The sequence below is a fragment of the Henningerozyma blattae genome, chromosome 8, assembly GCF_000315915.1.
Source record: "Henningerozyma blattae CBS 6284 chromosome 8, complete genome".
Taxonomy (NCBI): domain Eukaryota; kingdom Fungi; phylum Ascomycota; class Saccharomycetes; order Saccharomycetales; family Saccharomycetaceae; genus Henningerozyma; species Henningerozyma blattae.
This window is the reverse complement of record NC_020192.1, coordinates 795076-821398: the sequence shown is the minus strand read 5'-3', so window position 1 is coordinate 821398 and position 26323 is coordinate 795076. Positions and strand designations below refer to the sequence as shown.

At 30.0% G+C, this 26323-nt stretch overlaps 8 protein-coding genes and 1 non-coding gene across 9 annotated transcripts; 2 read left to right on the top strand and 7 right to left on the bottom strand.

The window, feature by feature from the left end:
• Positions 1-189: 189 nt before the first annotated feature.
• Positions 190-1371, bottom strand: MNN9 (mannosyltransferase complex subunit MNN9; the record flags this gene model as incomplete). The annotated part of the gene is made up of 1 exon (XM_004182086.1): positions 190-1371. One exon carries the CDS (start codon positions 1369-1371, stop codon positions 190-192), a length of 1182 nt encoding a protein of 393 aa, XP_004182134.1.
• Positions 1372-3155: 1784 nt separating this feature from the next.
• TBLA0H03330 (cell division control 42 family protein) lies at positions 3156-3734 on the bottom strand (the record flags this gene model as incomplete). Its single annotated transcript, XM_004182085.1, has 1 exon — positions 3156-3734. One exon carries the CDS (start codon positions 3732-3734, stop codon positions 3156-3158), a length of 579 nt encoding a protein of 192 aa, XP_004182133.1.
• A 786-nt stretch (positions 3735-4520) lies between these two features.
• On the bottom strand, positions 4521-6734 carry GCD6 (translation initiation factor eIF2B catalytic subunit epsilon; the record flags this gene model as incomplete). The annotated part of the gene is made up of 1 exon (XM_004182084.1): positions 4521-6734. The coding sequence occupies one exon, from the start codon at positions 6732-6734 to the stop codon at positions 4521-4523; it is 2214 nt and encodes a 737-aa protein (XP_004182132.1).
• A 332-nt stretch (positions 6735-7066) lies between these two features.
• TBLA0Htrna18I lies at positions 7067-7202 on the bottom strand. The gene is made up of 2 exons: positions 7165-7202; positions 7067-7103 (listed from the first exon to the last, which is right to left on the bottom strand). It is a non-coding gene; the product is annotated as a tRNA-Ile (tRNA).
• Positions 7203-7825: 623 nt separating this feature from the next.
• Positions 7826-11491, bottom strand: MSS4 (1-phosphatidylinositol-4-phosphate 5-kinase; the record flags this gene model as incomplete). Its single annotated transcript, XM_004182083.1, has 1 exon — positions 7826-11491. The coding sequence occupies one exon, from the start codon at positions 11489-11491 to the stop codon at positions 7826-7828; it is 3666 nt and encodes a 1221-aa protein (XP_004182131.1).
• An 834-nt stretch (positions 11492-12325) lies between these two features.
• Positions 12326-15571, bottom strand: TBLA0H03300 (uncharacterized protein; the record flags this gene model as incomplete). Its single annotated transcript, XM_004182082.1, has 1 exon — positions 12326-15571. The coding sequence occupies one exon, from the start codon at positions 15569-15571 to the stop codon at positions 12326-12328; it is 3246 nt and encodes a 1081-aa protein (XP_004182130.1).
• Positions 15572-16793: 1222 nt separating this feature from the next.
• On the top strand, positions 16794-18773 carry TOP3 (DNA topoisomerase 3; the record flags this gene model as incomplete). Its single annotated transcript, XM_004182081.1, has 1 exon — positions 16794-18773. The coding sequence occupies one exon, from the start codon at positions 16794-16796 to the stop codon at positions 18771-18773; it is 1980 nt and encodes a 659-aa protein (XP_004182129.1).
• A 321-nt stretch (positions 18774-19094) lies between these two features.
• MSC2 (metal cation transporter MSC2) lies at positions 19095-21395 on the bottom strand (the record flags this gene model as incomplete). Its single annotated transcript, XM_004182080.1, has 1 exon — positions 19095-21395. The coding sequence occupies one exon, from the start codon at positions 21393-21395 to the stop codon at positions 19095-19097; it is 2301 nt and encodes a 766-aa protein (XP_004182128.1).
• Positions 21396-21830: 435 nt separating this feature from the next.
• Positions 21831-23066, top strand: TBLA0H03270 (uncharacterized protein; the record flags this gene model as incomplete). The annotated part of the gene is made up of 1 exon (XM_004182079.1): positions 21831-23066. The coding sequence occupies one exon, from the start codon at positions 21831-21833 to the stop codon at positions 23064-23066; it is 1236 nt and encodes a 411-aa protein (XP_004182127.1).
• Between the last annotated feature and the right edge of the window lie 3257 nt (positions 23067-26323).

The following is a 26323-nucleotide window of genomic DNA, read 5'->3' as shown; positions in this document are numbered from 1 at the left end:
AAATATATTCAGTACATCATATAATGTTTATATTTAAAATAAATATTTGGTATATTATTACTATTATTATACATATAATTATAACGATAGTTATAAAACTATTTATAATTATGATAAACAAATGAAACGATCCAATGTTTGATTGAATTTGTAATTTGTTAAAGTTAATTATTCCAATAAAATTTATCTTCAATTATTGAATTCTTCCATATGATAAACTAAATAATTTGGTAAACCAAATACTTCATAATTTAATCTCTTTGCCATCTTTGCGAAACCTTCTGTTTCAATTAAATGATAAAATGGGAAATTTGGGAACATTGCACCGTCTCTATGAACGTCGGCCTTAACTAATGTACAACCACCACCAACACCATCCAACATCATTTCGCTATTAACTGAGGCAGTTGGATCGTAGAAGTGTGCCATTAAAGGTCTATAGGTTGCTATTTCACTATAACCTTCCACAATAATTTCATCATCATTCATACCGGCAGCGATTTGTAAACCTGTATCACTTTCTTGCCAGTTATTAAAATCATAAGCTCTAATACTTTTTTCTTTCTTTTCTTCATCAAAATATCTTTGATAAACATTAGCAGCTAATACAGCTTTATCATGTGCTGTCATATCTTGGATAACAGTTGGTGGAGTTTCTACAATATCAGCATCTAACCAAAGTACCCAAGAAGTATGTGGACCAATAGTAGAAAATAATAATTCATTTCTTGCTAAAGCCATGGCTGCACGTCTTTCCTTTTGAACGTGAAGGGCATGTCTTTCCTTTTCCATTAATTGTCCAAACCCTTGAGAATCTTGTCTTAAGATTGTAATCTTGGAGAATCTTTGATTCTTCTTGTCAGTTTGTACTTTTTTAACAGCAGCCTCTAAAGCTTTCAAAGCTGCATCACCCGAATCAGATCTAGGTAATATAAACCCTAATTCAATTAATTCTCTTGGGTAAGTCAATTGTAACAAGTTTTGCCAAAATTCGTCATGGAAAGTTTGCATTGGTGTTAGAATTAAAACTTGTTCTTTATTAACTGCAGCATCAGAAGTAGAATGTAATTTATTCAAATCATAATGAGCAATATGATTTTCTGGAATTATATCTTCCACATGACGATTGAATAACCAATTAGTCTTTTTTTTATAAGAATATTTTGGCATCTTATATTTACTTGTAAAAGGGAAATAAAAAGTATTCTCTAATTCATGAGCCCATTTATAATTTACAATTGAACCTCCTGTTAGACCTAAAACTGATTGTTCATCTCTAAAGAAAAGAATATAAAAGAAAAAAATGGAAATTATTGGAAATACAACCAAGATAATTGGGTTTTTCCTCAGACGATATGAAATTAAAGCCATGGCAATAATGATTCTATAAAACCGTATAAGCTTTCGAGATCAATGAAATAGGCCTATATATATTAATAAACAGCTTTATCAACTTAATATTCCTATAATTTGATAATTGTTATTAAAATGCAGAATGTGAAACTTTGATCTTGACGCGTTAAATCCTTATTTCACTGGAAAATAATATTCTTGGTAGGAAAGTTTCTTGTTCTATGGAATGGTAAATAGTTCACGAAGCCTTTGAATTGAAGATCTCCTAGTAATTTACAATTATGTAAAATATCTCTCTAATTTATTATATTGACTTCCAAAGGATATTTTAGATTTAAGCTTTATTTTTCCTAAAAAAATCTGAATTTCACTAAACAACTATTATTTTGAAGTTTCACACAACGTTTATCTTGATTTTTCATAAACAATGTGTCACAAAATAGTACCGTGCGGCATGACATTCTGAGTGACACAAATGGCTGAAACAATGTAAAAAATGAAAAATAAAATTAAAAATAAAGATAAGCAATCGATTATAAACGATAACTTTTTTAAAAATTGATTTATTATCATATAATTAATGTAACCTTGTTTTGAGGATTTTTTTTTGGGTAAATAAATTTGGCGACTTGTTTATATTTTTTGAAGTAAAAAATATTAAAGGTGAATTAAACTAGAGATATATATTTAGAAACTACTGGTAATACTAAATATATTGATTCTACTTAATTACCTTATTGGGATAAAAGAAAACGTTTAACTAGTATATAATTCGAAACTTCAATATTTTATATTTTTTTTTAGGATAGTTGGCACGTAGTTATATTCCCAGTGTTGTAACTGTACTCCTTGATTAAAATACCAATTCTAGTCATGAATATTTATACTTTTTTGATAATTACTATCCCTATAGCATATATTTTCAAGTTTTTTTATTATATACTGATTTTTTTCGACTTTTGATAGAACCTTATAAAATGGATAGTTTTCTTGAAGTGCCTTGAAATGTATTAACCGTATAGCCCATTCAAACATCATTTTCTCTAGATATTATTAATCATCTATCAAGAGAGAAAAGTTCAGAATACACTAAAGTATAACTGACTATTAAGGAAAATAATGGAATATTCAACTATGTGATCCATTATAAGAAAATATATTACAAAGTGATAATGAATTAAATTGCCACATAGCAAAATAAATATTAATAAATAAAACTAAATTAAAACGTCGACCAGCAAAGTCTACTATATAAGGAGACAAAAATAAGACAGGAAAATAATATTAAAAAAAAAGAGGAAAATATTAAGTGAATAAAACAAAAATAAAGTATACGAATGTTAGGGGGAAATAAGATGACGGTAAAGGAGGCGTATTAATTATATTATGTAATAATAGTAAGAATAAGCTATAGTTGTAATTGTTGTGGTAATATTGCTAGCGGTAGAAGAAGGATTTGTCACAGGAAATGTAATGCAATAAGTTTATTATATAGAGCAATACTCTTGTATAGTTGGTTTATGGTAATTAGAAGTGGTTCTGGGTAGTAGGTATGTCTTTTATTTTTTTCTTGTTTAAATTTGTTTTCCTTTGAGTTTTCCCAAATAAAACAGGTAGATTACAGAATGAGAGTAAGGATGTTGTTATTATTATTTTGAAATAACACACAATGCTAAAATGGAAAGTCAAAAAGCAGGCAGACAACTGAGTGGGAACTGTCACGTCTTTATATTCTCTTGAAGAAGAGACATTTTTGTCACAGAAACTGTGCAAGGTATTGTATTGTGAGGGAGTGAAATGACTTATAAAATGGTACACAACTTTTTAGTTTTCTTTACAACTGGTGGCTCTAAAGCAGCTACAATGGCTTCATCAAAAACATTTTTCAAACCAGACTGGGTTAATGCAGAACATTCAACATATTTAACAGCTCTGACATCTCTGGCTAATTGAGCACCCTGTTCTCTTGTAATCAGACGTAATCTTTGCTTTTGTAATTTTTGTAAAATAACTTTATCATTTCTTAAATCAATTTGTGTACCAACAATTAAACAAGGGACCCCAGGACAATGATGACGTACTTCAGGTAACCATTTCTCTTTAACATTTTCAAATGATGGTGGTGATATGACACTAAAACATACCAAAAACACATCTGTGGATGGATAGGACAAAGGTCTTAAACGATCATAATCTTCTTGACCAGCTGTATCGAATAATCCTAAAGTGTATGGTTCGTCACCAATCATAACAGTAACAGCGTAGTTATCAAACACAGTTGGGACGTAATCTGCAGGAAATTGGTTCGTCGTATATGAGATCAAAAGACAGGTCTTACCGACAGCACCATCCCCTACGACAACACATTTTAGAGTTTGCATATTTTTTATTTTTATTTTTTTTGAATATTAAAATATTATGGTTTCAGTATAATTAAATTGATAAACTTTAAACTTATAGATAAAAAAAACTCGACTAATTGATACTTAATTATAGCTTTATTGTTCTTTTCAAATACTACTTAATAGGATTGAATTGGTTAACTATCTTTTTAGTAAAAATTTGGTTGTTTTAATTTTCGTGTCGAGCAATTATTAGTCAGCTTTCAAATTCAATCAATTTTTAACTGTTTCTAAGTTAAATTCTTTTACAAAAGTAAATTGGAAGTATGACAAAATAAACTAATTAATAAAATAACGATTCACAAATTTATTGGTATAATTATTTCTAATTCTTAATTATATCCATTAACAATGGGGATTTTAAGTTTTAAAAAGGGCTGTTTTGTTAATAAATTTCAGCCTTTCTTTGTTTTCTGGATTGGCAAAAATCCGTTTCAAATCGAAAAACAGTCGACAAAAGGAGGGTAACTTGTGCCTTATATCAGGAATGACATTAATAACTTTACGAAATAAGCATTCAATGATTATATCATTTTATATGATGACAGATTGGTAGTTAGTTATGTACATTAGATACAAAATATGGTAAGAAAAAGTCAAATTATTATAATGAAATTAAATTACAAAACTGAGGTTTGTCTCAAGGAGATGAGGAATGCAAAAAGGAAAAGATAAAAATAGAAATATAAAGAAAAATATAATAAAAAGTTGAGGCTCAAAGAGAGTGGGGGGGATATCAAATGTACAATTTTTTTAAAAAGACAGTTAATCACCTTCCTCATCATCATCTTCTTCTGATGAGGTTTCTTCATCCGCATTTCTCAACCATTCAACCCATTTGGAGGTCAATTTCTTAACTTCGTCGTATTTAGAATCTTTAGAAACCGTATCCCACCATTTATAAATGACATCTTCCTCTAATAGATCATTATCATATAAGTTGTTTAAAATTGTAAATAATATTAAATCTGGTTTTTCGAATTTTTGGTCCAGTGTTTTAGTCATCAAGATATTCATCAAATCAATGAAATCTGCATCTTCAAAACATTGTCTCTTAAATAATAACCCCCATTGATTAAACACTTTTAATGAAGCATCTTTTGGACCCAAAGTTTGAGTAGCAATGAAATGATAAACTCTAGATAGCAAAGCAGAAATAGTGGCTGTTCTAACTTCATGATATGTGACATTCATACTCATTCTTAGAGTATTCAATTCTAATAATGCAGTATCTAAGTCATGATTATTTTCAATAGCTCTTTCTACTGTAGCAAAACCTTCTTTTTCGAAATCTTCTTCCTCATCTTCTGAATCGGTACCAATTTCTTCTCTATCTGTATAAACACTACTAATTGATGCTGATCTCTTCTTTTTAGTTTTCTTAGTAGTAGATGAGATTGATGTGTCACTCAAATAAATATCTTCAAATTTATTTGATAAACTATTAATGATTTTGCCATCATCTGATCCATATTCATCGACATCATTATCAGAAAGTTCACTTTCATATATATAACCAATACCTTTTGCACCAACCAAATTAATAGCTAATTTTCCGTTAGCATTTTCATCTTCATCTTCTTCTGAAGCTGAATTATCATCATCAGATAACACACTATCAAACAAATTATTTTTATTAATTGGAGTTGATGAAATTTTAGAATCTTTGGGAATTTCCATATTATCATCAATAACAACATTAAATCCAATAATAGAACCATCATTGATAGTAACATTATTACCAATTTTAACATTTGTGGCCACTATACAATGGTTAATTTTACAATTATCTTCAATAACTGCGTTTTCCCAGATATAACTGTTTTCAATAGAAATATTGTTGCCCACTTTACAATTTCTGCCAATGACACAATTTCTAATTGTTGTACCTTCACCAATGGTTGTTTTGGAACCAATGGCAGTACATTTCCCAATCTTACAAGATTGTGCTAAGACCACATCTTTTTCTTTGTAAATATGAGAAGATTCATGAGTATAAGTTTGATCTTCCAATAAATTGGATTCAATAACAGAGGGGAAAACCCATCTACCCAAATAATCTTGTGAGACAAAATCATATGAATACCATCCATCAATTCTCATAGCATATTCATTGGTTATGTATGCATAAACTGATTTACCCAATAGATCATTTGAAATGACACCTTTAACAAAATCAGATCTTAAGGTTTGATAATCAAAGTTATCTTGGAAAAGTGGTGGAACTTGAGGAGAACAGATATCAATACGACAATCAATTAAATCATTTCTTAAGACAAATTCATCAACATTTTCTAATAATTCAGGATCAATGGAAACTGATGTTTTTGATTTCGCAGATTGCAATGGAATATCTTGATAATAAATACATCTATCATTAGATTTATCCAAAATAAAAGTAGCAGGTTCAATAGATCTTTTTTTATAATATTGACCAGCTTTACTTAAACACATGGTCATAATATGATCTTTATCTTGGGTATGTTTAAATTTATGGAATTCTAATAGTTTATCAAATTCAACGTTGGTTATTAAATCACCACTAACTAAAACAAAGTCGTCTGTGATAATACCTCTATTATCTAAATCTCTCATAACATCACCCACAGAACGTGCTTCTGGAGACATAATAGTTTGTATTTTAAATGGGGACCAAGGTAAATTCCATTTGGAGTTTTCAATATATGTTGAGACTTGTTCTGCATGAGCAGAACACATAATATAAACATCATTGACACCTGATTTGGCTAAGAATTCCAAAGTATATTCAATTAATGGAACATTACCAAAGGGTAATAGACATCTTGGAGTAGTGGCTGTCAATGGCATGAAGCGGTCTTGGAAACAATCAGTTAAAACAACAGCTTGTAAACGATCTTCTGGGACCATTTCACCCTTTTTAGAGTTTTGGGAACCCCCCTTTTGTTTTCCACCACTGGAATTGTCGTTATTATTTTGTTTTCCCTTCTTGGCAGCCATTTTTTATAACAACAGTCTTGTGTAAAATAAGTTTATCTATAAATATAAATATATATTCCTTTTGTGTTTGTTAAGTCCTACCCTTCTAGTTTTTTCCCATTAACCAAGACCTGTCTATAATGAAAATTCAATTAACAAATGTACAATTGTATTTCTATAATCCAAATCTATAAAATATTTTAATATTTAATCTTAAATCTAAAATCTAATTTTTTTTTCAATCCCATCGATTTTTCCAGCATTAATAGCGATTATTTTTTTTCCAAATTCCTATATTACAAAGTGTCATGAAAATTAGTCACGTGACTACACGAAATTTTCAAAAATGAAAGTGCTCGAGGAGGGGTTTGAACCCTCGACGGTCGCGTTGCTTAACCTGAAGATATGACTCCTCAAATTTGTACAGTTGTTTCAGGTAATCTGAAAACCCCTATAAGCACGAAGCTCTAACCACTGAGCTACACGAGCATTTTCGAAAGTAATGGTAAAAGGAGAGTACTATAAATGGTGTTAAATATGTTAATAAAAAACATTAAATGAGTAATTTCAGGTCAATTGTTCAAACAATAACTATTTTTCTATAAATTTTTTATTTTGAAATGCCTAAATAATTATGTAATTATTTTTAATGGGTGATTTAAAGTATTCTTAATCTTATTTTTTTTAAATATTGTTTGAACGTTGGTATTTTTTTACTTATATGAAGGTACTGGGGGAATATTACGATGAAAAAAAAATGGAGATTATTAATTGGAAAATTTAATACTCTCAAAAAGAAAAATTCTTTAATCCATTTAACTTGAATAAAATTAAATATTTTTTAGATGCTTTCAAGATTTTAAAATATATAAATTGAAACAATTCTTAAAATTTCAAAAATAAATCTACTCTAATATACTAAGAATGGTATTAAAATATAAACATTATACTAATTGCTAAATATTCACATTTTCAGTACCGTGAATATATTTGCCTTACATTAAAGGCATTTGAAATGATAATCAATAAATTAATTAATTATAAATGATTATATAAGTTAATATAGTTACATAAACAATTTCCTTATGTAAACGATATAAAAATTACTATGATCAATCTTTATAACGTTTTTTATTTGGATCGTCTTTAAATTTTTTTGGTGGTAATGGATCCACCGAATCTTCGATAAATTCATAAAATCTTCCAGCGTAATCTCCCGGTGGAACAGCACTAACTATTTTCAAATCATGCCTTAAACTTCTCCAAAATGTTTCTAATTTCTTAACAAAAGAGTAGTTAGTTAAACAATCAATAATTCCCATGTAATAGATGACATCAATATCTTTATCATTTTCATCAGACCCTCTAATCCCACCTTCATAAGATTTAAAATAATGCGGTCTAATAAGACCTGAAGTATGTGTCATTTCATTACCAAATTCATCAAAATCCTCTGAATCTATTATATGACCATCAGCATCAATATGTGGAGTCTTTCTTTTAATATGATGGATACCTAATAATAAGGAATAATCCATTGTATTCAATTTAGCCATTAATTCTACATCTTTCTTCAATTGTTTTAAGAATTTTTTCTTTTTTTCTGGTCCAAATTGAATTTGACCATCTAAATCAATCCAGTTTAAATCTTTCATAATAGGTCTATAATTAGGATCTTTATTCAATCTTTTAACGTCAACTGGTGTAAATCTTTTCCATGTTGACCCCTTTAAATCAAAAGTCCGATCAATTTCTAAATGAGGTGGGAACAAGTTATTCATGACAATGAAATAAATCTTTCGATGCTTGACTTTATTTTGAAAAGATATTGGCATCTTCACACGATGTAACCCATAAAATTGACAAACTAAAGTGTTTGGATTATTTTTAATATGTAAATAATATTCTTTCAAATGCCTTCTTAAATGAATATGTTCTGCATGATGAATTGTCTTTATAATATAACGATAATCTCTTGAATAATAAAAAAATGAACCACTTTTACCTGGAGAATTTAATTCACTTAAAATATATTTAGAAGTTAAGGAAACTAAATAATCAGCAGGATCAAGACCAAATAAGGATCTAATTTCTCTAAAGACCTCAGGACAATAATCTTTAAATTTAAAAGCATATTGAGAAGAAGGAGTTAATTCATTACCATGATAATCAAATGCTAATTTTTTAGTATAAGTAAAATCTTCTTGGCATAAAGGTTTCATTATTCCAGAACATCTCGAGACAGCTACTCTGATCCCTGTCAGCATATTATATGCAATGATAAAATTGACATGGCCTTCACTAACTCTATTCCCAATTAAGACACGATCATCATCTATTAGAAATGATTTTCTTTTACTTTTTTTCAATTCTCTTTTAAGAACTAAAGATTCTCTCATTTTTTTAATTTCAGCAGTGGCAGATTCGGACCTTTTTGCTCCACCATCATTTTTATTTTTAATTTTTGTTTTTCTTATCATACTTGGAGGTAATGAATTAGTTGAAGCTGATTGATAATGACCACTTCTCATACTTGGACGCTGAGCTTTGTCTTGATTATTATTTGATGTGACTACTGTTAATCTTGATATTGGTAGAGAAAGCATCGATAAATTCGTTGTTCTTCTTCTATCAATGCTTGATAAATTAGTTGTAGCATTATTATTGTTATTATTGGTAGTTGTAACAACATTAAGCTCATCATCATTTCTGATATTTGTAATGTCATGAATACTTGTATTGGAAATTGCAAGAGGAAGTTCATCAGTAGATCGTTGAGCATTAGTAAATGGTATATCTAATGGCATAATTTGAGAATGTTTTGATGCATGGAATGGAATATTAGAAATGGTAGAATCTTGAGTATCTCTTCTTTTTCTTCTTAAATTATTCAAATTATTAGTTTTAGATAATCTTAACACTCTTCTATTCAATAAAATTTTATCATCATTTGAAGTTTGTAAATAAGAACCAGTTTTTATTAGACTATTATTGTCAAGAATAAAGCTACCAACACCAGCCCCACTTCCAACAGTACTACCATTAGAACCACTACGAATATCTCTTGTGGTGCCAACAGTATGTATTGAATGATCAGTGGAACTAATTGTTTGTCTTCTTTCCTTTGTATTTGTTTGTGAGATTGAATTTGTATTATATAATTGATGAGGTTGATTCTCTGTAGGTAGTGCTGTTATTTCAAGTAAACTGGTGTTGTCAGTGGGGAGAGTACTATCGTTAATTGTATCATTATTATAATTAATGTTGGAATTATCATAATTAACATTTGAATCATCACAAATGGTGTTTACATTATCATAATCCATGTTTATATTATCACAATTCAAATTATTATTATTATTACTAATATTAATATTTCTATTGTTAATATTAATGTTTTTATTGTCATTATTATATGAATTATTATCATTCTTTTTATTTATAGTGGATTGTATCTTTGAGGGTGATTGGTGAATATGAGCATAATATTTTTGATGTATAGTTTTGTCATTATTTATAGTATGTGTATGCGAATTGTTATTAGGTGTAGTAGGCGTATTATTATGCGGTATAGGATGCGAAATTGAATTATTACTAGTATTAATGGATCCATTTAAACTAAAATGATCATCATCATAATTTAAATGTAAACTTGATGATATGCTACGGCTATCTTTATGAATGTCTGCATCTGGATTTATAAATGTTGGTGAATGTTTTTTACTTATTCTATCCAGTTCATCTAATACAGAAATATTTGAATATGTGGAATGTATTGGAGAAACAGATATTTCTTTAATTGGAGATATATATGGCGAATATTCGTTGTCATGGATATTATTTTGAGATATTATATGCTCATTCATCGTAGTGCTATTATCATTATTATTATTATCATTATCATAATCATAATCAGTTATTGGATATTTGAAATCTTCAATATGACGATGTTGTGAGTGTGACTGGAGTTGAAGAGGAGGAGAGCGCTGCAGTTGGGGTTGGGGTTGTGGCTGTAATTGCGGCTGAGATTGCGACTGTGACAGCAATTGTGATTGTTGTATCTGTATTTGCTTTTGTATTTGTAATTGTTTTTGTTTATTAATAAATATCGGATCAAGAGACCCTCTCGGAAGAGAGCCTGAGTTATTATTATTACTATTACCATTATTATTATTATTATTATGTGACAAACTATGAGTACTACCATTTAGAGAATAAAAAATATCTGAAGTAGTTGCAGTGGTAGTTGTGGCAGAACCGTTCATCAATTTCAAATTTCCCAGTGGTTCATCCAATGCATCGAAAAATGGTGTGGAAGACCGACTTGTTATACTGTTATTATTAATATTATTACTGATTTGAATATTATGTATACTTGACGCGTTTGATAAATTGTTTCTCTTGGATGACATGACATTACTTGATGTATTATGAGCCGAATTTGCTATAGAAGTGTTATCTGTTGAAATGGAATGCTTCTTTTTCGGCGTAGATTCTTCAATAGAGGTTGGAGTAGAAGGAGGTGAAGTTTCATGGTTGGATAATTTCAAACTTTCTAACATAGATTCTGAATTGGACCTTGAATGATCACCACCGTTAAATGTTGTATTATTGGAGGGGAATGGCTGTAAATTTCTAGAATGTTGATGTTGATGCTGGTGCTGGGTCATGCTTATATTATTGATACCAGAAGAGTTATTGGAAACAGACGGTCTTGCCATAGATACATCGAGAAGAAACGTGTTATTGCTATGTGTCGTAGGTGATGTGAGTACCATTTAGAGATGTCTCAACACTAAGAGTGACCGAGTAATGATCCTTCTTTTGTTATTCAAATCGGAATCCTAGAACTCCTTGTTTTTGCTGAATATAATATTTTTCCGTGAAGATGATAAGTCTTGCCTACAAGTATACTGGAAATTGATTTTCTGCTTGTTGAGGATGATGCTCTAGATGATAAAATGCCAATACACAACCAGTCCTGACTTTAACGACAGTGGATGCTGGATACAATGTGTGATAGTAGCAGATGAAGATGGGTCGAGAGAGACGGTATTCACTACCCAGATACTCTCTATCTTGCTTGTAGTCTCAACACGATTCGACGAGGCCCAATTCGACGAGTAAATGGTGGTTCGGAGTGTTTCAAAAGGTGGTGGTGGTGCTGGTTTATTATCCTGGCTAGCGCCCTAGTTGCTATGCTTAGTCCAGTGCACGCTTATTATATGCTTGGTGATCTTTTTGTATATTGTCAACAACGTCATGCAAATCCTTAGCTCTTAGTTTCTTGGTCATTTTTAAATCGCTCGCTTCTCTCACGGACACATCGTGCAACGTGACCCGACACAAACAGCTGTTTACTCGTGCTGGTTGTTTACCCCAGACAGAATAAGTAAGCGGCCGGCTGAAAAAAAATATTAAGACACCCAAGAAATATATAAAGAATGGGCACGTGATGTTTGATAAATTAAGAAGCTTAGCTAACCAGTTAATTAGTATTACAGGTCAAACCATCTTACCATTTACATGCTAGAAGGGTGTCAGTGAGGTACACGACTAGAGACGTACATAGTATATAGATAGTTATACAGATACAGAGGAAGGGAGTGAAACTAGAACAGTGGGCCCTGTGGGGGAGGAGGACGAGGCATTTGACCTTGCATGTTCATGTTCATGCCCATGCCCATGCCCATACGGATGTTCATGTTCATGAAACTGGTATTTGTGTTTGCATTTGCATTTGCGTTTGAGGTTGTAGTTGTGCTTGTATTAGAAGTAGTTCTGTTGGGTGAAGGCACCATATTCTGCATGGCCATGTTCATTGAGTTGTTGGTGAAAGGAGGATATATTGATTGAGGTGGAGGGGGAGGATACGGCCTATTTGCGTCTTGGAAGAAGTTATCAGACCAACTGGTGGTGATTCCTTGTGATACATTTGGGTACATCGTTTCCGGATTGGTTGTTATGCCATTTGTTGTCAATGGCATGGGCATGGGTATACCCATGGGAGACATAGTCATGTTCATATTCATGTTGGAATACGTACCAGAGGATGTATTTGGGATTTGTTGGAATGGGATTTGAAAACTACTACTACTACTACTTAGATTCGATTTATCAGTATTATTACTCTCTTCATGTGTTTGTGTTGTAGAAGTAGAAGCAGAAGTAGAAGCGGTTGTGTTTGCAGTCGTAGTAGCAGATGCGACAGTGTTTATATTGGTAGATGCAATGTAGGGAGAACCAGTAGTAGTAGTATTTGAACGAGATGGGAATTGCATACTAAATGGAAATGATGATTCAGTGTTTGTATTATTTGTACTACTACTTCTTATGTTAATTTGTGTCGATGTTTGAGGAGATTTGTTAGGTGTAGAATTACGAGAATAAATCGGTTGATAAGGTAAGGATGATGAAACGCTTATATTGTTATATGACATACAAGTTTGTTGGACTTGTGGTTGTAAGAAGCTCAACACTTCTTCATCAGAATCTTCATCATCTTGTAATACACTATTAATATATTTAGATAATTTCTCATCATTAGCGATATCTTGATTCAATTGTGCCTGTTCTGTTTCACATTTTTGATTACTTGTTTCCTTTTCATCGTCTATTTCGTTATCTTCATCATTAATTTCTAGTTTATCACTCGTATCAACTTCATTTTCATCCATTTGTACATCTTCTTGTACATTATCATCTTTCTTACTTGTCAATGCAGAACTTGGTCTAATAGTAAATGATTCTGGCGCCATGGGAACAGATGAACCACTATACCCCCAAGGTTCAGTACTTCTTCTATTCATAAACGATGAAGCAGTGGTTGGAGCTGATGAAGTGGAAGGTGATTTCTTGGGATTTCGAATCTGCTGTAATTTATTTTCTAATTCTGTTACTGCAATTAATTTTTCTCCATTAGATCTTTTGGAGAATCCATTATTTTTCTTTGAAAAAATTGTTTCATTATTATTAGTTGATTTCATCTTAATATAATTATTAGTAATATTATTATTATTAATTTCAATTTTACAATTTTTAAATTCATAAATATGTTTATCATTATTCCATTCAACACCATATGAATTATTATTTAAAAATTTATAGCCTGAGGAGACAATAGCTTCTAATCTTAATTGATTTTCTTGTTGAATTGTTAATTTTTCTTCTTTATTGATATTGCCAATCAATCGATCAGATTTATTAATTGTAGAAAATATTTCATTATCATTGAAATCGGTTAATACATTATTAATACATGAAAATTCCTTTAATATAACATCTTCTTCGAAATAATAATTTCTCTTTGGTCGATGTTTAGAAAAAGTTTCAAAATTCAATTTTTCACTCTTCCAGATTTCATTTAAGAAGATTCCTAAACTTTTACAAAATTTAGTATTACGATGTGAAAATAAAAGAATAATTTTATTTGATTTAATCCAACATTCAATTATACGTATTATAGCCAAATATTCCCAATTTTCGATATCTTTACACCATGCAGGCTTAATTACATTTTCAATTAAATTAGAAATAAATTCAAAAGTGAAATTCAAATAATTAATCAATTGATTAGTTAAATCATTTAACGTTGTTATTTTTTTATTTTGTTCATTAATTAATAATTGATAACCGCCAATCAATATTATTAGATTTTTAAAGATTAATTGAATATTCTTGATATAACGTGTACTCATCCTTTCATAATAAATTCGTTTCAAATATTTTAAATTCATATCATTATATAATTTTTCAAAATTACTATTTTCCTTAGTCCACGAAGTTGGAGCAAAATAACAACCAAATAATGCCAAGAAATAATATTCAATAATTTCTCTATTAACAATTTTAGAACCTGAAATTTCATAAACTTGAGTAGATTTTAAAATTTCATCAAATTTTTCACGTATAATACTATTTTTATCAAACATCATAGTTTTAAACATAGATAAACCTGATTGATTTGGAATTCTTGATAATGAACATCGGATAAATTCATAAGTAGCACAACCGAAATTATTTGTATTCAAATATATTAAACTTTTTTGTAAATGAGGTTCACCAACTGATGGTAGTAACAATGATGCAATATCCAAATATCTAAATGCTTTTTTGAAATCTTGAACAGAAAATCTATCAAATAATTTTTCAGACATTGTTCTATACCTTTGAGCCGAACCAAGGTATAAAACACATCTGTGAAATGAAACAACAACCAGAACAGTAAATTTACTATCTTGCTTCAATTCAATTAATTTTGTTGGTTTGGAATATTTTTTAGATTCATTAAATAAGGGCAAATTTAAATCTTTTATTATTTTATTAGAAATAACTGTTGACATATCATATTTTGAATTCAATAATTCAATGGTTAAATAATAAAATTTATGAACAATTGAAAAAAATTTATTAAATTTAGAATTCATTTTTCTAAATTCCACATATTTGGGTTGTTCTTGAGAAGATTTTGGAGATAAATGTCTTTTCCAAGCTTGAAACCATTTAAAGATTGGATAATAAATCTTATCCCAAAGCATGTCCAAAATTAACGGGACAATTTTTTCATTTATTGTAATTGATGCATCTTTTGTTTCATTGTTCGTGCCATTATCATTAAAATTGTTGTCTGAAGAAATTGAGGTTGGTTGCAAATAACAAGATTGCTGTTCATCAATTGAATTTTGAACTAACCTTTCCAATTTTGATTGAACAAAAGTAAGATACCCATTTAATAAGGTAAAATCTTCACTTAATTGATTGTTTTTCAGTAGATCATGCAATTGTTTTTGAAATCCTGTAATTGTTTCCCAGACATATTTCTCATTGACAGAAGGGCTATTAGTCGCTAAATTGCTCATCAATTAAAAATATAGATGAGGGTAAAGAAAAATTTTTTTTTATTATGATTTGTGTAAGGGGATATTCTGTCTTGCAGAAGTTGTGTTTATTAGATATATTCTTTTAATTTTATTATTTCCTTTTCTTTTATAAGAAACAGAAGGAAAAAAAGTTTAAAAAAAGGTTTGTAGTTAATTGCTCGTATATACCTTACAATAGTATAGTTTTGATTTTGGTTTTATTAACAAAATTGTGGAGCACGCAAGAAAAACTGTTTCAAGAAAAGTGAATTGGATTAGTAGCAGAAAAAGAGTATCAATGATCTTTCTTTCTCTTTTCTGAACTAGCGATCTTTCTTCCTTTTCTCTAGCTTTCCTTTGTCTGTGTTTTTCTATATTCTTCTCTACTGTGCTAAGCAGTGTAATAGTCTAGTGAATTAATCTTTCAGTATTAGTAAACAGTGAAATTATACATAAGTTAATATACCTATCTGTTTAAAACTAAAACATGAACAGTTCTTAGGGTACCTCTCTTCTTATTTTTGTTTTTGCTTTTACAAAAAAAAAATAACAAATAGACAATATGATAATTAATCTAGAGTGAGATAAATTAAGAATTAGTTTTTATAAACTTGTAGTGAATTGTGTGTAAATCTATAAGAAATCTTGTTAACAAAAATAGGTTATCGAATTACACACAACCTTGAATGGTAACTAAGTAAAGAAATAAATGTAGGAAATTGTAAATTAATCGAACAATTTGATACTCTAATTAATTATCCATTCACCAGTTTGGCAATTAAATTAAATTTCACAAATCTTCGTTTTTCCTCATCTCTGTGGTGAAAAAATCCGAGTCGTGGAAAACGACTTAACGGAATTTCTGATAGGAAAAATGTCTACGAAAAAAAGGGTATTAAAGACTAGAGATACAGGATGAAATATCATTAGACGAACTTGGTTCAATAAGTTGATAATAGTTCCCTCTACTTTGCTTGCAGATAGTTAATTTTATTTTAGCAAAAAACAACAATTTTTTTTAAAGTTGTTTTATCAAACTAGAGAATCGAACACGCGATATAAGATTCTAAAAAAATACACTTTTTCAAAAAGCGATGGGATGGAATTTTTACGTGTTACATCAAGATTTATTTATGTAAACAAATTGATGATTATATAAGAAATCTGGATTTTTTCAATATATCTTATTCATAAGCAAAACACCACGAGGGCAATCCCTGTTATGAAGGTTCTATGTGTTGCTGAAAAGAATTCCATTGCAAAGGCAGTAGCAAATATCCTAGGGGGTGGCAGGTCCAGCTCACGAGATTCTGGCTATATGTATGTGAAAAATTATGATTTCCAATACAGTGGTTTTTCATTTGCTAATGGGAATGATTGTCAAGTGACCATGACCAGTGTGGCAGGCCATTTGACTGGGATAGATTTTTCTAATGAACGATATGGTTGGGGGAAATGTAAAATTGAAGAATTATTTGACGCGCCTTTAAGCAATGTTTTTGATAAAAATCAAAAAAAGATTACTGAAAATATTAAAAGGGAAGCTCGATATGCTGATTATTTAATGATATGGACAGATTGTGATAGAGAGGGAGAATATATCGGGTGGGAAATTTATCAAGAAGCTCTCAAAGGGAATCGCAGATTAACTGATTCCCAAGTGTTTAGAGCAGTTTTCTCACATTTAGAAAGAAGGCATATCTTAAGTGCAGCAAGAAATCCCCAACGATTAGATATGAATAGTGTTAACGCTGTGGGGACTAGAATAGAAATTGATCTTCGGGCAGGCGTAACTTTTACAAGGCTATTAACAGATACTATGAGAAATAAAGTAATAGCAGCTATGGGACCAAGTGCGACATCTGGCAGAAGTAGCAGCGATAACAATAATAATACCAACTCCAAAAAAAAAGATTCAGTTGTTATATCATATGGTACATGTCAATTCCCAACTTTAGGGTTTGTGGTAGACAGATTTGAAAGAATACGAAATTTCATATCAGAAGAATTCTGGACCATCCAATTGCATATTGAAAATAAAGATGCAAATACACCTACTGTATTCAGATGGCAAAGAGGCAACCTATTTGATAGATTAAGCTGTCTAGCATTTTATGAATCATGCATTGAAATTGCAGGGAATAAAGCTAAAGTTATAGATCTAAAATCCAAACCAACTTCTAAATATAGACCATTACCACTTACTACAGTGGAATTACAAAAAAATTGTGCAAAATTTTTGAAACTAAATGCTAAACAGTCATTAGATGCTGCAGAGAAGCTGTATCAAAAGGGGTTTGTATCTTATCCTAGAACTGAAACTGATATATTTCCTAAAGTCATGGATCTACGAGCCCTAGTTGAGAATCAAGCACAGATTGGCCAGCAAGGTAGATCACCTTGGGCAGAATATGCGGAAGGTTTACTTTCTGATGATCCTTATGCACCAAATAAATATCAATTTCCAAGAAATGGTACTCATGATGATAAGGCACATCCACCTATTCATCCTGTTATTTCATTAGGTGCCACTGCAAATATTACACCAGTGGAAAGAAGAGTTTATGAATATATTTCTAGACATTTCTTAGCATCATGCTCTACTGATGCAAAAGGTCAAAGTACTTCTTTAACGTTGGATTGGGCAGATGAAAAGTTTCTTGCAGATGGATTAGTGGTTCTAGAAAGAAATTTTTTGAATGTTTATCCTTGGGCAAAATGGGAAACTACAAAGCAATTACCAAGATTAGAGATGAATGAAGAATGTACTATTATGAAAAGTGAAATGAAATCTGGTAAGACTTCACCACCAAAACCAATGACAGAAAGTGAACTTATCATGCTTATGGATGCAAATGGTATTGGTACAGATGCTACAATTGCTGAACATATTGAAAAAATTCAAATAAGAAATTATGTGAAAAGTGAGAAAGCAGGGAAGGAAACTTATTTACAGCCAACAAAATTGGGTGTCGCACTAGTTCATGGTTTTGAAGCGATTGGTTTGGAAGATTCATTTGCTAAACCTTTCCAAAGAAGAGAAATGGAAGAAGAGCTAAAAAAAATTTGTGAAGGCCAACAAACAAGGAATAATGTGGTTAATAATATCGTTGGCAAATATAGAAGTTATTTTATGAAAACAAATAACTCCAAAAATGTACTATTACAAGTATTTGATCGTGTTAATAGACAGCTCTCCTGATTTTTCTATCATTACATACCATTTATTTGCTGTGTATATCTAATTTTCTAATCTAAATATTCATTTTTAAGAAATCATATTAGCATTTGCATTATATTACGAATTCGTGTTCTATATTCATTATTAAGCATATATCTTTTTATAGATATTATATAAAAAAATATAATTTAGCCTTATTAATAACCACTACTCACTAGTATATACTAAGTTCAAGGGGAAAAAAGAGAAGAAAAAAATCAGGTGTAGAATCGAAGAATTAATAAATTCATCAAATAATGATATAATATACATTTTAAGATAAATAAGATCATTTAGTTGGTGCTATATTTTGCGAATATCATTAACAGATACCTGTCTTGGCATGGATTTTGCTCTACACCAGCAGGTTGAGTTGTTTGATTCAACTTGAATCCAAGAGTTAATATTAAGAGAATCAAATATTTTTTCCACTCTCTTTTTAATAATTGTAGAATTCTCACCTTCTGCATATTGAACATGAATATAACCAACTAAGGCATACTTTTTTTTCTCCACAGGGACATCAATATGGATATCATTATCGTGAACTGCACCATCGCCGCGTCTTTTGTGGACATGTATTTTATCATTACTTTTATGATGTTCATCATTATGAGAATGATCATAATCATGGCTATGAGCATGATCATGAGAATGGCTAGCACCACCCACATGTGAATGAGAGTGTGCAGGGGCATTGGAAGTTGGAGGCCAAAATCTTGGTGTAGTATAGCCTGTAATACCAGGGGTTGAAGAAATTTGATTTAGCGCCTTTTTAATTAAATTATGATTCTTGTCACCCAATTTTAACAAAATACTTGATACTGTGGACTTTAATAACGGCATTGAGCTGACTAAGATTAAGATACCAATAAAGATAGAAGCCAATGGATCAAACAAATGGATATGCGTTAATTTAATCAAAATAGTTGAAATAATTACACCTACTGAGCCTAAAGTATCGGCTAGAATATGTAAGAATACACCCCTTTTATTTTGATTTGATGAGTCAGATCCATGGTCATGGCCTCCAGATGCAAATAGGCCAATTAAATTTACGAAGAGACCTAAGATTGCTACTACTAGTAATTCACTTGTCGCTTCAAGATGGACTGGATTAAATAGTCTTCCTAAGGCTTCAGTTAATATACCACAGACGATCCCCAATAGCAATACACCATTAGTAAATCCTGTCAGTGTTTCTAAATATCCTAAACCAAATGGATATCTTGCATTTGGTGGCCTCTTTGCCAATACACCGGCTAATAACCCTAACAATAGAGAAGTACAATCTAAAGCCATGTGCAGAGAGTCTGATAATAAACCTAACGATTTTGAACGGAAAGAATATAAAAGTTGAATAAACATAAAAGTGGTATTCAATAATAAGAAAGAAAACATCGATCTTGTATCTTCATCATTGGCCATTTGAGCCCAGATACTTCCATTTGTATCATTATTAGAATGTGCATGTGAATGACTATGATCTTGAGTGTGAGTATGAGAATGCGATACAACACGGGAAACAACTCTTGATCTTGATCTTCTACGAGTTACTGGATCGGTTTCTACTTGAATAATTATTTGGGAAATATCATAAGTATATTCATAAATACCTTTAATACGACTGATGATTTCAGTTCCAATGACATAAGATACTACTAAGCAATCACTAATGAAGGTATTTGATTCTGCAATTGAACTAAATGATAAGAATTGTAAAACCATTGACATTAAACCAATGCATAGAATTGAATATCTTGAAACACCATTTACTGAAATGCATCTATCTTGAACACATTCGGTAATTAATAGTTCATAGAAAGAAAGGCAAAACACACAAATACAGCCTACGAATACAAAAAGCATAGAAAATTGTATATTAAAATTAGTAGTGGAAAAATCTGAAAATGCCAAATAACACAGACAAAGTAAAAGGCATAAATGATGCAGTGATAACATCTTACTCCCACGAATTTTACTTAATTTCTCTTCGTTATCATCGGTATGTTCATAATTAACTGAATGTATCTCATCAAAAAGATAGCTGGAGAACATTGGCGCGCCTATCTTTAACCCTAATAAAGCTATTAAATATACTAAAGCCACTAGCCCCAATGAACGAGTTTTCCCATCCAAATGGGCCAGAAGCAAGCTTATAACACAAAGAGGTCCCAGCCCTCCAAGCAAAAAGGTCCAACTGACTTCCATATTAGAATTTGTTAAGTCATCATCAACTAATCCTAATCTATGAAAAAAGGAAGCGATAACAATGGCAGATAGGCATGTGGCTTGAACAGGCCCCAGAACAGTACTCGCTAAGAAAAATACAAAAGACATAACTAAACCACATCGTTGCCAAAGTATATTGGCTCTACTTCCATCATTTGTGACGTTCTTTTGTTGAAATTTGCATAAGAAGAAAACAATAGAGGTAAGTAATGAGGCTGCAAATAGAGGTATTATTAGGTAAGTAGTAAAATAAGTTGCAAATCGTATTTTATCTTGATGGAATTGATGGGGCAGAATTAGGGTACTTGATAATAGAATTGAAGGATATGATAAGAGCAATGGAACTTTCACCAAAAATGACTCTAGATTCATACTTTCAAGGTTACGGCTATTTGTTGGTAGTTTGATTCAGCTCCTAATTTCAAAAGTATTACGTATTCCTAAACAGTTAGTAGTGTAGAATAAAATATGCAGTTGTTTAGGATCAAACGCACCTTTTTAATGGTCTTGGTGGTATATCCAACCCTTTGTGTTACCAGTTTGTTTTTTGCTAGATATAACTTTCACTATTTTTATTTATCAGAAAAATCACAGCACGAAACTCGGAATGTCTTTCTGGTAGCGCCGTGCATTAATCCTTGGCATCCATAATTTTAGATTTTTTCTGATTTTTGATCTTTGTATCTAAAGTAATAGCAACTTTTAAGGCTATTTATCTTGAAGAATCAAGAGACAGATCTGAATTCAAAATTATTAGCAAGTCAATTGATAAAGGTATAAGAAGGTACGAAAAAATTTAGTGATCTAATGAGACAGAAGTACGTCCATAATCTGATTTTGAAGCCATTAAATGATACCTTTGAGACCAAGTACTTGCTTATACCATTTAAGCCAGATGGTATGAAATTAGGAAGGCCTGTAGCAAATTCGAATTCTACTGGGAATAATAATGGTAATGGTAGCTCTAAAGGTATGGCAGGGGACAATTCAAAACATTTTATATGGGGTAGGTATCTGGAATACGGTCAACATCAATATGTGGGTACAGACAATGGGAATTTTGATTCAAGAGTATTGTCAAGAAATCATGCAATGATTAGTTGCGATAAAGATACAGGAAAATTATATATTCGAGATTTAAAGTCTAGCAATGGTACTTTTTTGAATGGAAAGAAGATCAACGATGTTGATGTCGAATTGAATGTTGGGGATGTCTTGGATTTAGGGACCGATATTGATGGGAAATTAGAACATAGAAAAATTAGCGCTTTAGTAGAAGATATTATTATTGTACCACTAATTGATGGCACTTATAATCCAATTGAAGATGAAACAGAAAAGAAAAGTAATATACTAAATAATGACCGTCAAGAAGAAAACTTAAATGTAGTCGCTCAAAGAGCAGCCTTTGAAAGTGCTATGTTTGGTGATATCAACCAATTAGAATTAGAAGATACGATTTTGAATATGGACAATGAAATTATTGGCGGTATATATATTAATAATTCCATTGGTACAAGTTCTAAATTGTTAAAAATATTGAAAAAGCTGGCTATTGAATTATCATTAATTAGAACGGATTATATAAAGCTCCGATCTGTTGATAATTATTTAATTAATTTTACTACAAATGTCGAATCTGTTAGAAGGAAAACTGTTGAGCTGAACAAAGATAGATTAAATATATTAAAAGAAACTATGAGTCGACGGCTAAATGAGAAACAATCGCATTTGATTAATCAATATCGTTCTTCAATGAAACTTTTGGAAAAGGAGAAGCATCAATTGCAGTCTAAATATGATAAACAGCAAGAGCAAGAAGTAGAAATATCTGAAAAACTACTGAGAGAAATAGATGATCTAAGCACCAGATTAGAGGTAGAGACTTATAGAAATAAACAACTAAACAAAGATTTAATTGAGGCACAACAAAAGAAAGCAAATACAGAACTTGAAGAGAGAAATTTAAAAATTAAAATCACAACAATGTCAATCTTTTGTATAATAATATCAATTTGGTATTATAAAAAATACTATATATAACGGCATGCATTAATTAATAATTTTTCTCATATTTCATAAAAAGAGGCTCACAATCAGCATAGGGTGATGTACGGAACTATCAACTTTTCTCAAATTTATCTGGTATGTATTAATATTGTATATTTCTGGGCCTTTACCATTTCTGGGTTTTAACTAATTAACCATATGTTTGAGAATATATCATATTTTAACAATTACTACTCGTTCATTTTATTATGAACCATATTTATTGCAATTTCTAATTGCTATGTTTAAATTTTTTTAAACACTTGATATTCCTACTGCAATATAATTTTGGCTACTAAACACTACATTTTATTATAATTTTTATGAATTATTTATTCTACACAAGGCCGTAGTCATAAAACATGCGTATCTCATGCTTTAATTTTATTTACTATTTCTCCAAAGGTCTAGCTTATCACAGTAGCAATTCTTATAATATAATTGGTGACTCAGTAGCAGAATATTGTTAACCTCGTCTTGGAAATCTGCAATTAAACACATTTCGAAGTTAACTAGTCTACCTAAATAATTTATTTGTTAATTCCTCTCTCCATAAACGCCTTCGAACTTTAAGGACTAATATTCAGATTCTATCATATTGATTCATCCCTATTTCTCCCTTCTTTTAGCATTTTTTAAAATAATATTCGTATATCACATCATATTATGAATAGTCACTTTTGTCCATTGACAAAATTTAGTTATATTTTAAAAATATGTAGAATAGCTTATAAAAATGCAATATTTCGTGAAATGCAGAATACCACTATTATTATTTATTGACCTACTTAAAGCTCAAGTAAGAATATCTAAAAATAATATTATGCGGAAACAAATCAAGACACATTTTATTATTCATGATAAATCTTTATATTGAGTAGTAATAATAATATAATAACAGCATAATACGTTCCTTTGTCTATAATTCCTCTTGATAAATAGCTTACTGTTACAGTATTATTAACTTTTACTCTAGTAATCGTTAATTAAATACTTTCTTCATTGTTTGCTTGGTGCTCTTTTCTTTAAATTCCGACGAACTCTGTAAGGCTGAAACTATAAATAATTAAGCTTTTGCAGAATTGTATGCGACAGATATATAGAACTAATATAAAATTTCCAGATTACTCTCTTTAAATTGAGGACAGAGGAAGCTAATTTTTCTAAAAATCCAAGAATAAGCAATAGTGATCTTTACTGCAATTTTAAACTCCAAAAAATGGCACAACCATTATGCTAATTACTAATTCAACTGAAGCATCATCATTAACTTTGATATTTAAGAACTACATATCAAAAATCATTCTTGGGCTTACTTTTTCTTAAAAATATGTATGAGCAACGCCTATCCAAAACAAATTTTGAAAAACTTCTATGAAAAAATATAATCCAATCCCCAGTTTTAAAAAGGCTATTTTAAAAATTGAATAAAGAAAACTAAGCTAATCCATAGCTGTAGTTACAATATTCTGCAATTTGAAAAATTGTGTACCGAACTCATATAGCCTTTAAATTATGGTTTATGAATTTGATTATTATAAGAGAATTTTTTACCCAAAAAGTTCTTTTAGACTTTGACGATCCCTCCAATGTATAACTTTGCCGCCCAGCCTTATTCTTAGAAATTTTGTCCCAAAATCTAAATCCAAATTATAAATATCTAAATACTTGACAGAAATGCCTTCAATTAAATTTTAAGTGATATAGGATGCACAAAAAATTTAGGTAATTATACTCTATTTCTATTACGTTAATCAGTTCCTTCTCTTCTCAGCCGCCATAATGCTGCTTCCCATCTGGATCTTAAAACTATTAAAATAACTGATTAGTTAAAATAAAAAGAATATTATCTTGAAATTTTAGAGTATAGATATATCATTTATTTGGAAAGCATTCTCATTTTTTTGATTAAAATTTGGAAAGCTGCCCATTTTTTTAAATGCATATTCCCTTATGGGTCGTTTTTATAAAATGTTTAACAATTGTTACCACCCTAAAAAACTATTTGGGTTGTGTTATTTTAACAAGGAATATAGATTTTAAAAAAGAATTTTCAAAGATATTTAGATCTTTTGCTTGTACATCATTAGTATCTTGAGCTATTTAATGAAATTTCAATAGTCCAATGGACTGCTTGTAATGTAAAAACTCATTGGTACGTTACTGATTTCATTGAAAAGGTATATAAAATAAACAACTTAACAATTGATGAATATTTTTAATTATCATCTGAAAACAATAAATTAATATAAAGAAAATTGGAATTATTTCTTCGATCTGCAGAAAGAAGAAATCAGAGTAGAAAAATTCAATGAAAAACAATTAGTTAAAATGTGTTTTTTAATATATATTTATTGATGAGGTATATTTTTATAACTTTTATAAAAATAACCCATAAAAGTATGAATGTCATTAATATTTTTTTAAGAATACTATATAAAAATATTATATAAAGTCATTAGTTGATTCTAGTTCTGAGTTCAGGACAAAGGATTTCTTCCATTTTTTTACGATCAAATTCTCTTCTTGATAGTTTCTTTTGTATAGTTGCTAGATTTAAATCATGATCTTCTAAATTTGGATAAGCTTTTTTAAGCATTCTTAAAGTGGTTGAAATTTCTTCTTTACTTGAATTTGTACAATCGTATAAAGTACAATAATCTCCATGATCAACCTCAATAATGGAAATATTTGATGGCACTGTATTTCTTAACTGAGCATCAAAGTTTTCATTTTCAACTAATTTTTTTAAGCCTTTTCTTGCTATTTTTTTTTTCTTTTTCTTTTTTGAAGAACTCAAAGACAGAAAATCCTGTAGTTTGAGATTTTGCAGAAGTTTGCTGGCTAGATGAATCATTATTCCATAATGTGCTAACTAATGATTCTGTGTTTCGAGTATTCCATCTTCTAAAATGGTGTTTGGTATTAGGATAAAAGTGATGTGGATGGATTTTATAGTCAATTCTACTATAAAGATTTTTCAATTTATCTGATGTAGTAACTTTTGGTATATTTGAGTTCCTCTCTTTCAACATTAGTTCACTTATTTTGGTTAAATTATACTTTATTTTAGTATTTAAAGCCCTGATTAAAAATAAGATAAAGAATATTATACTAGTAAAATTTTTGTAGTTTTAAGTCAATCAATAGCATAGTCAAATTTAAAAGAAGTGCATTATTGGCAGATAATAAATTCAGCAAGAAAAAAAATAAGAATAAAGTGTCAGCAAATTAGGTATATTATTATATCA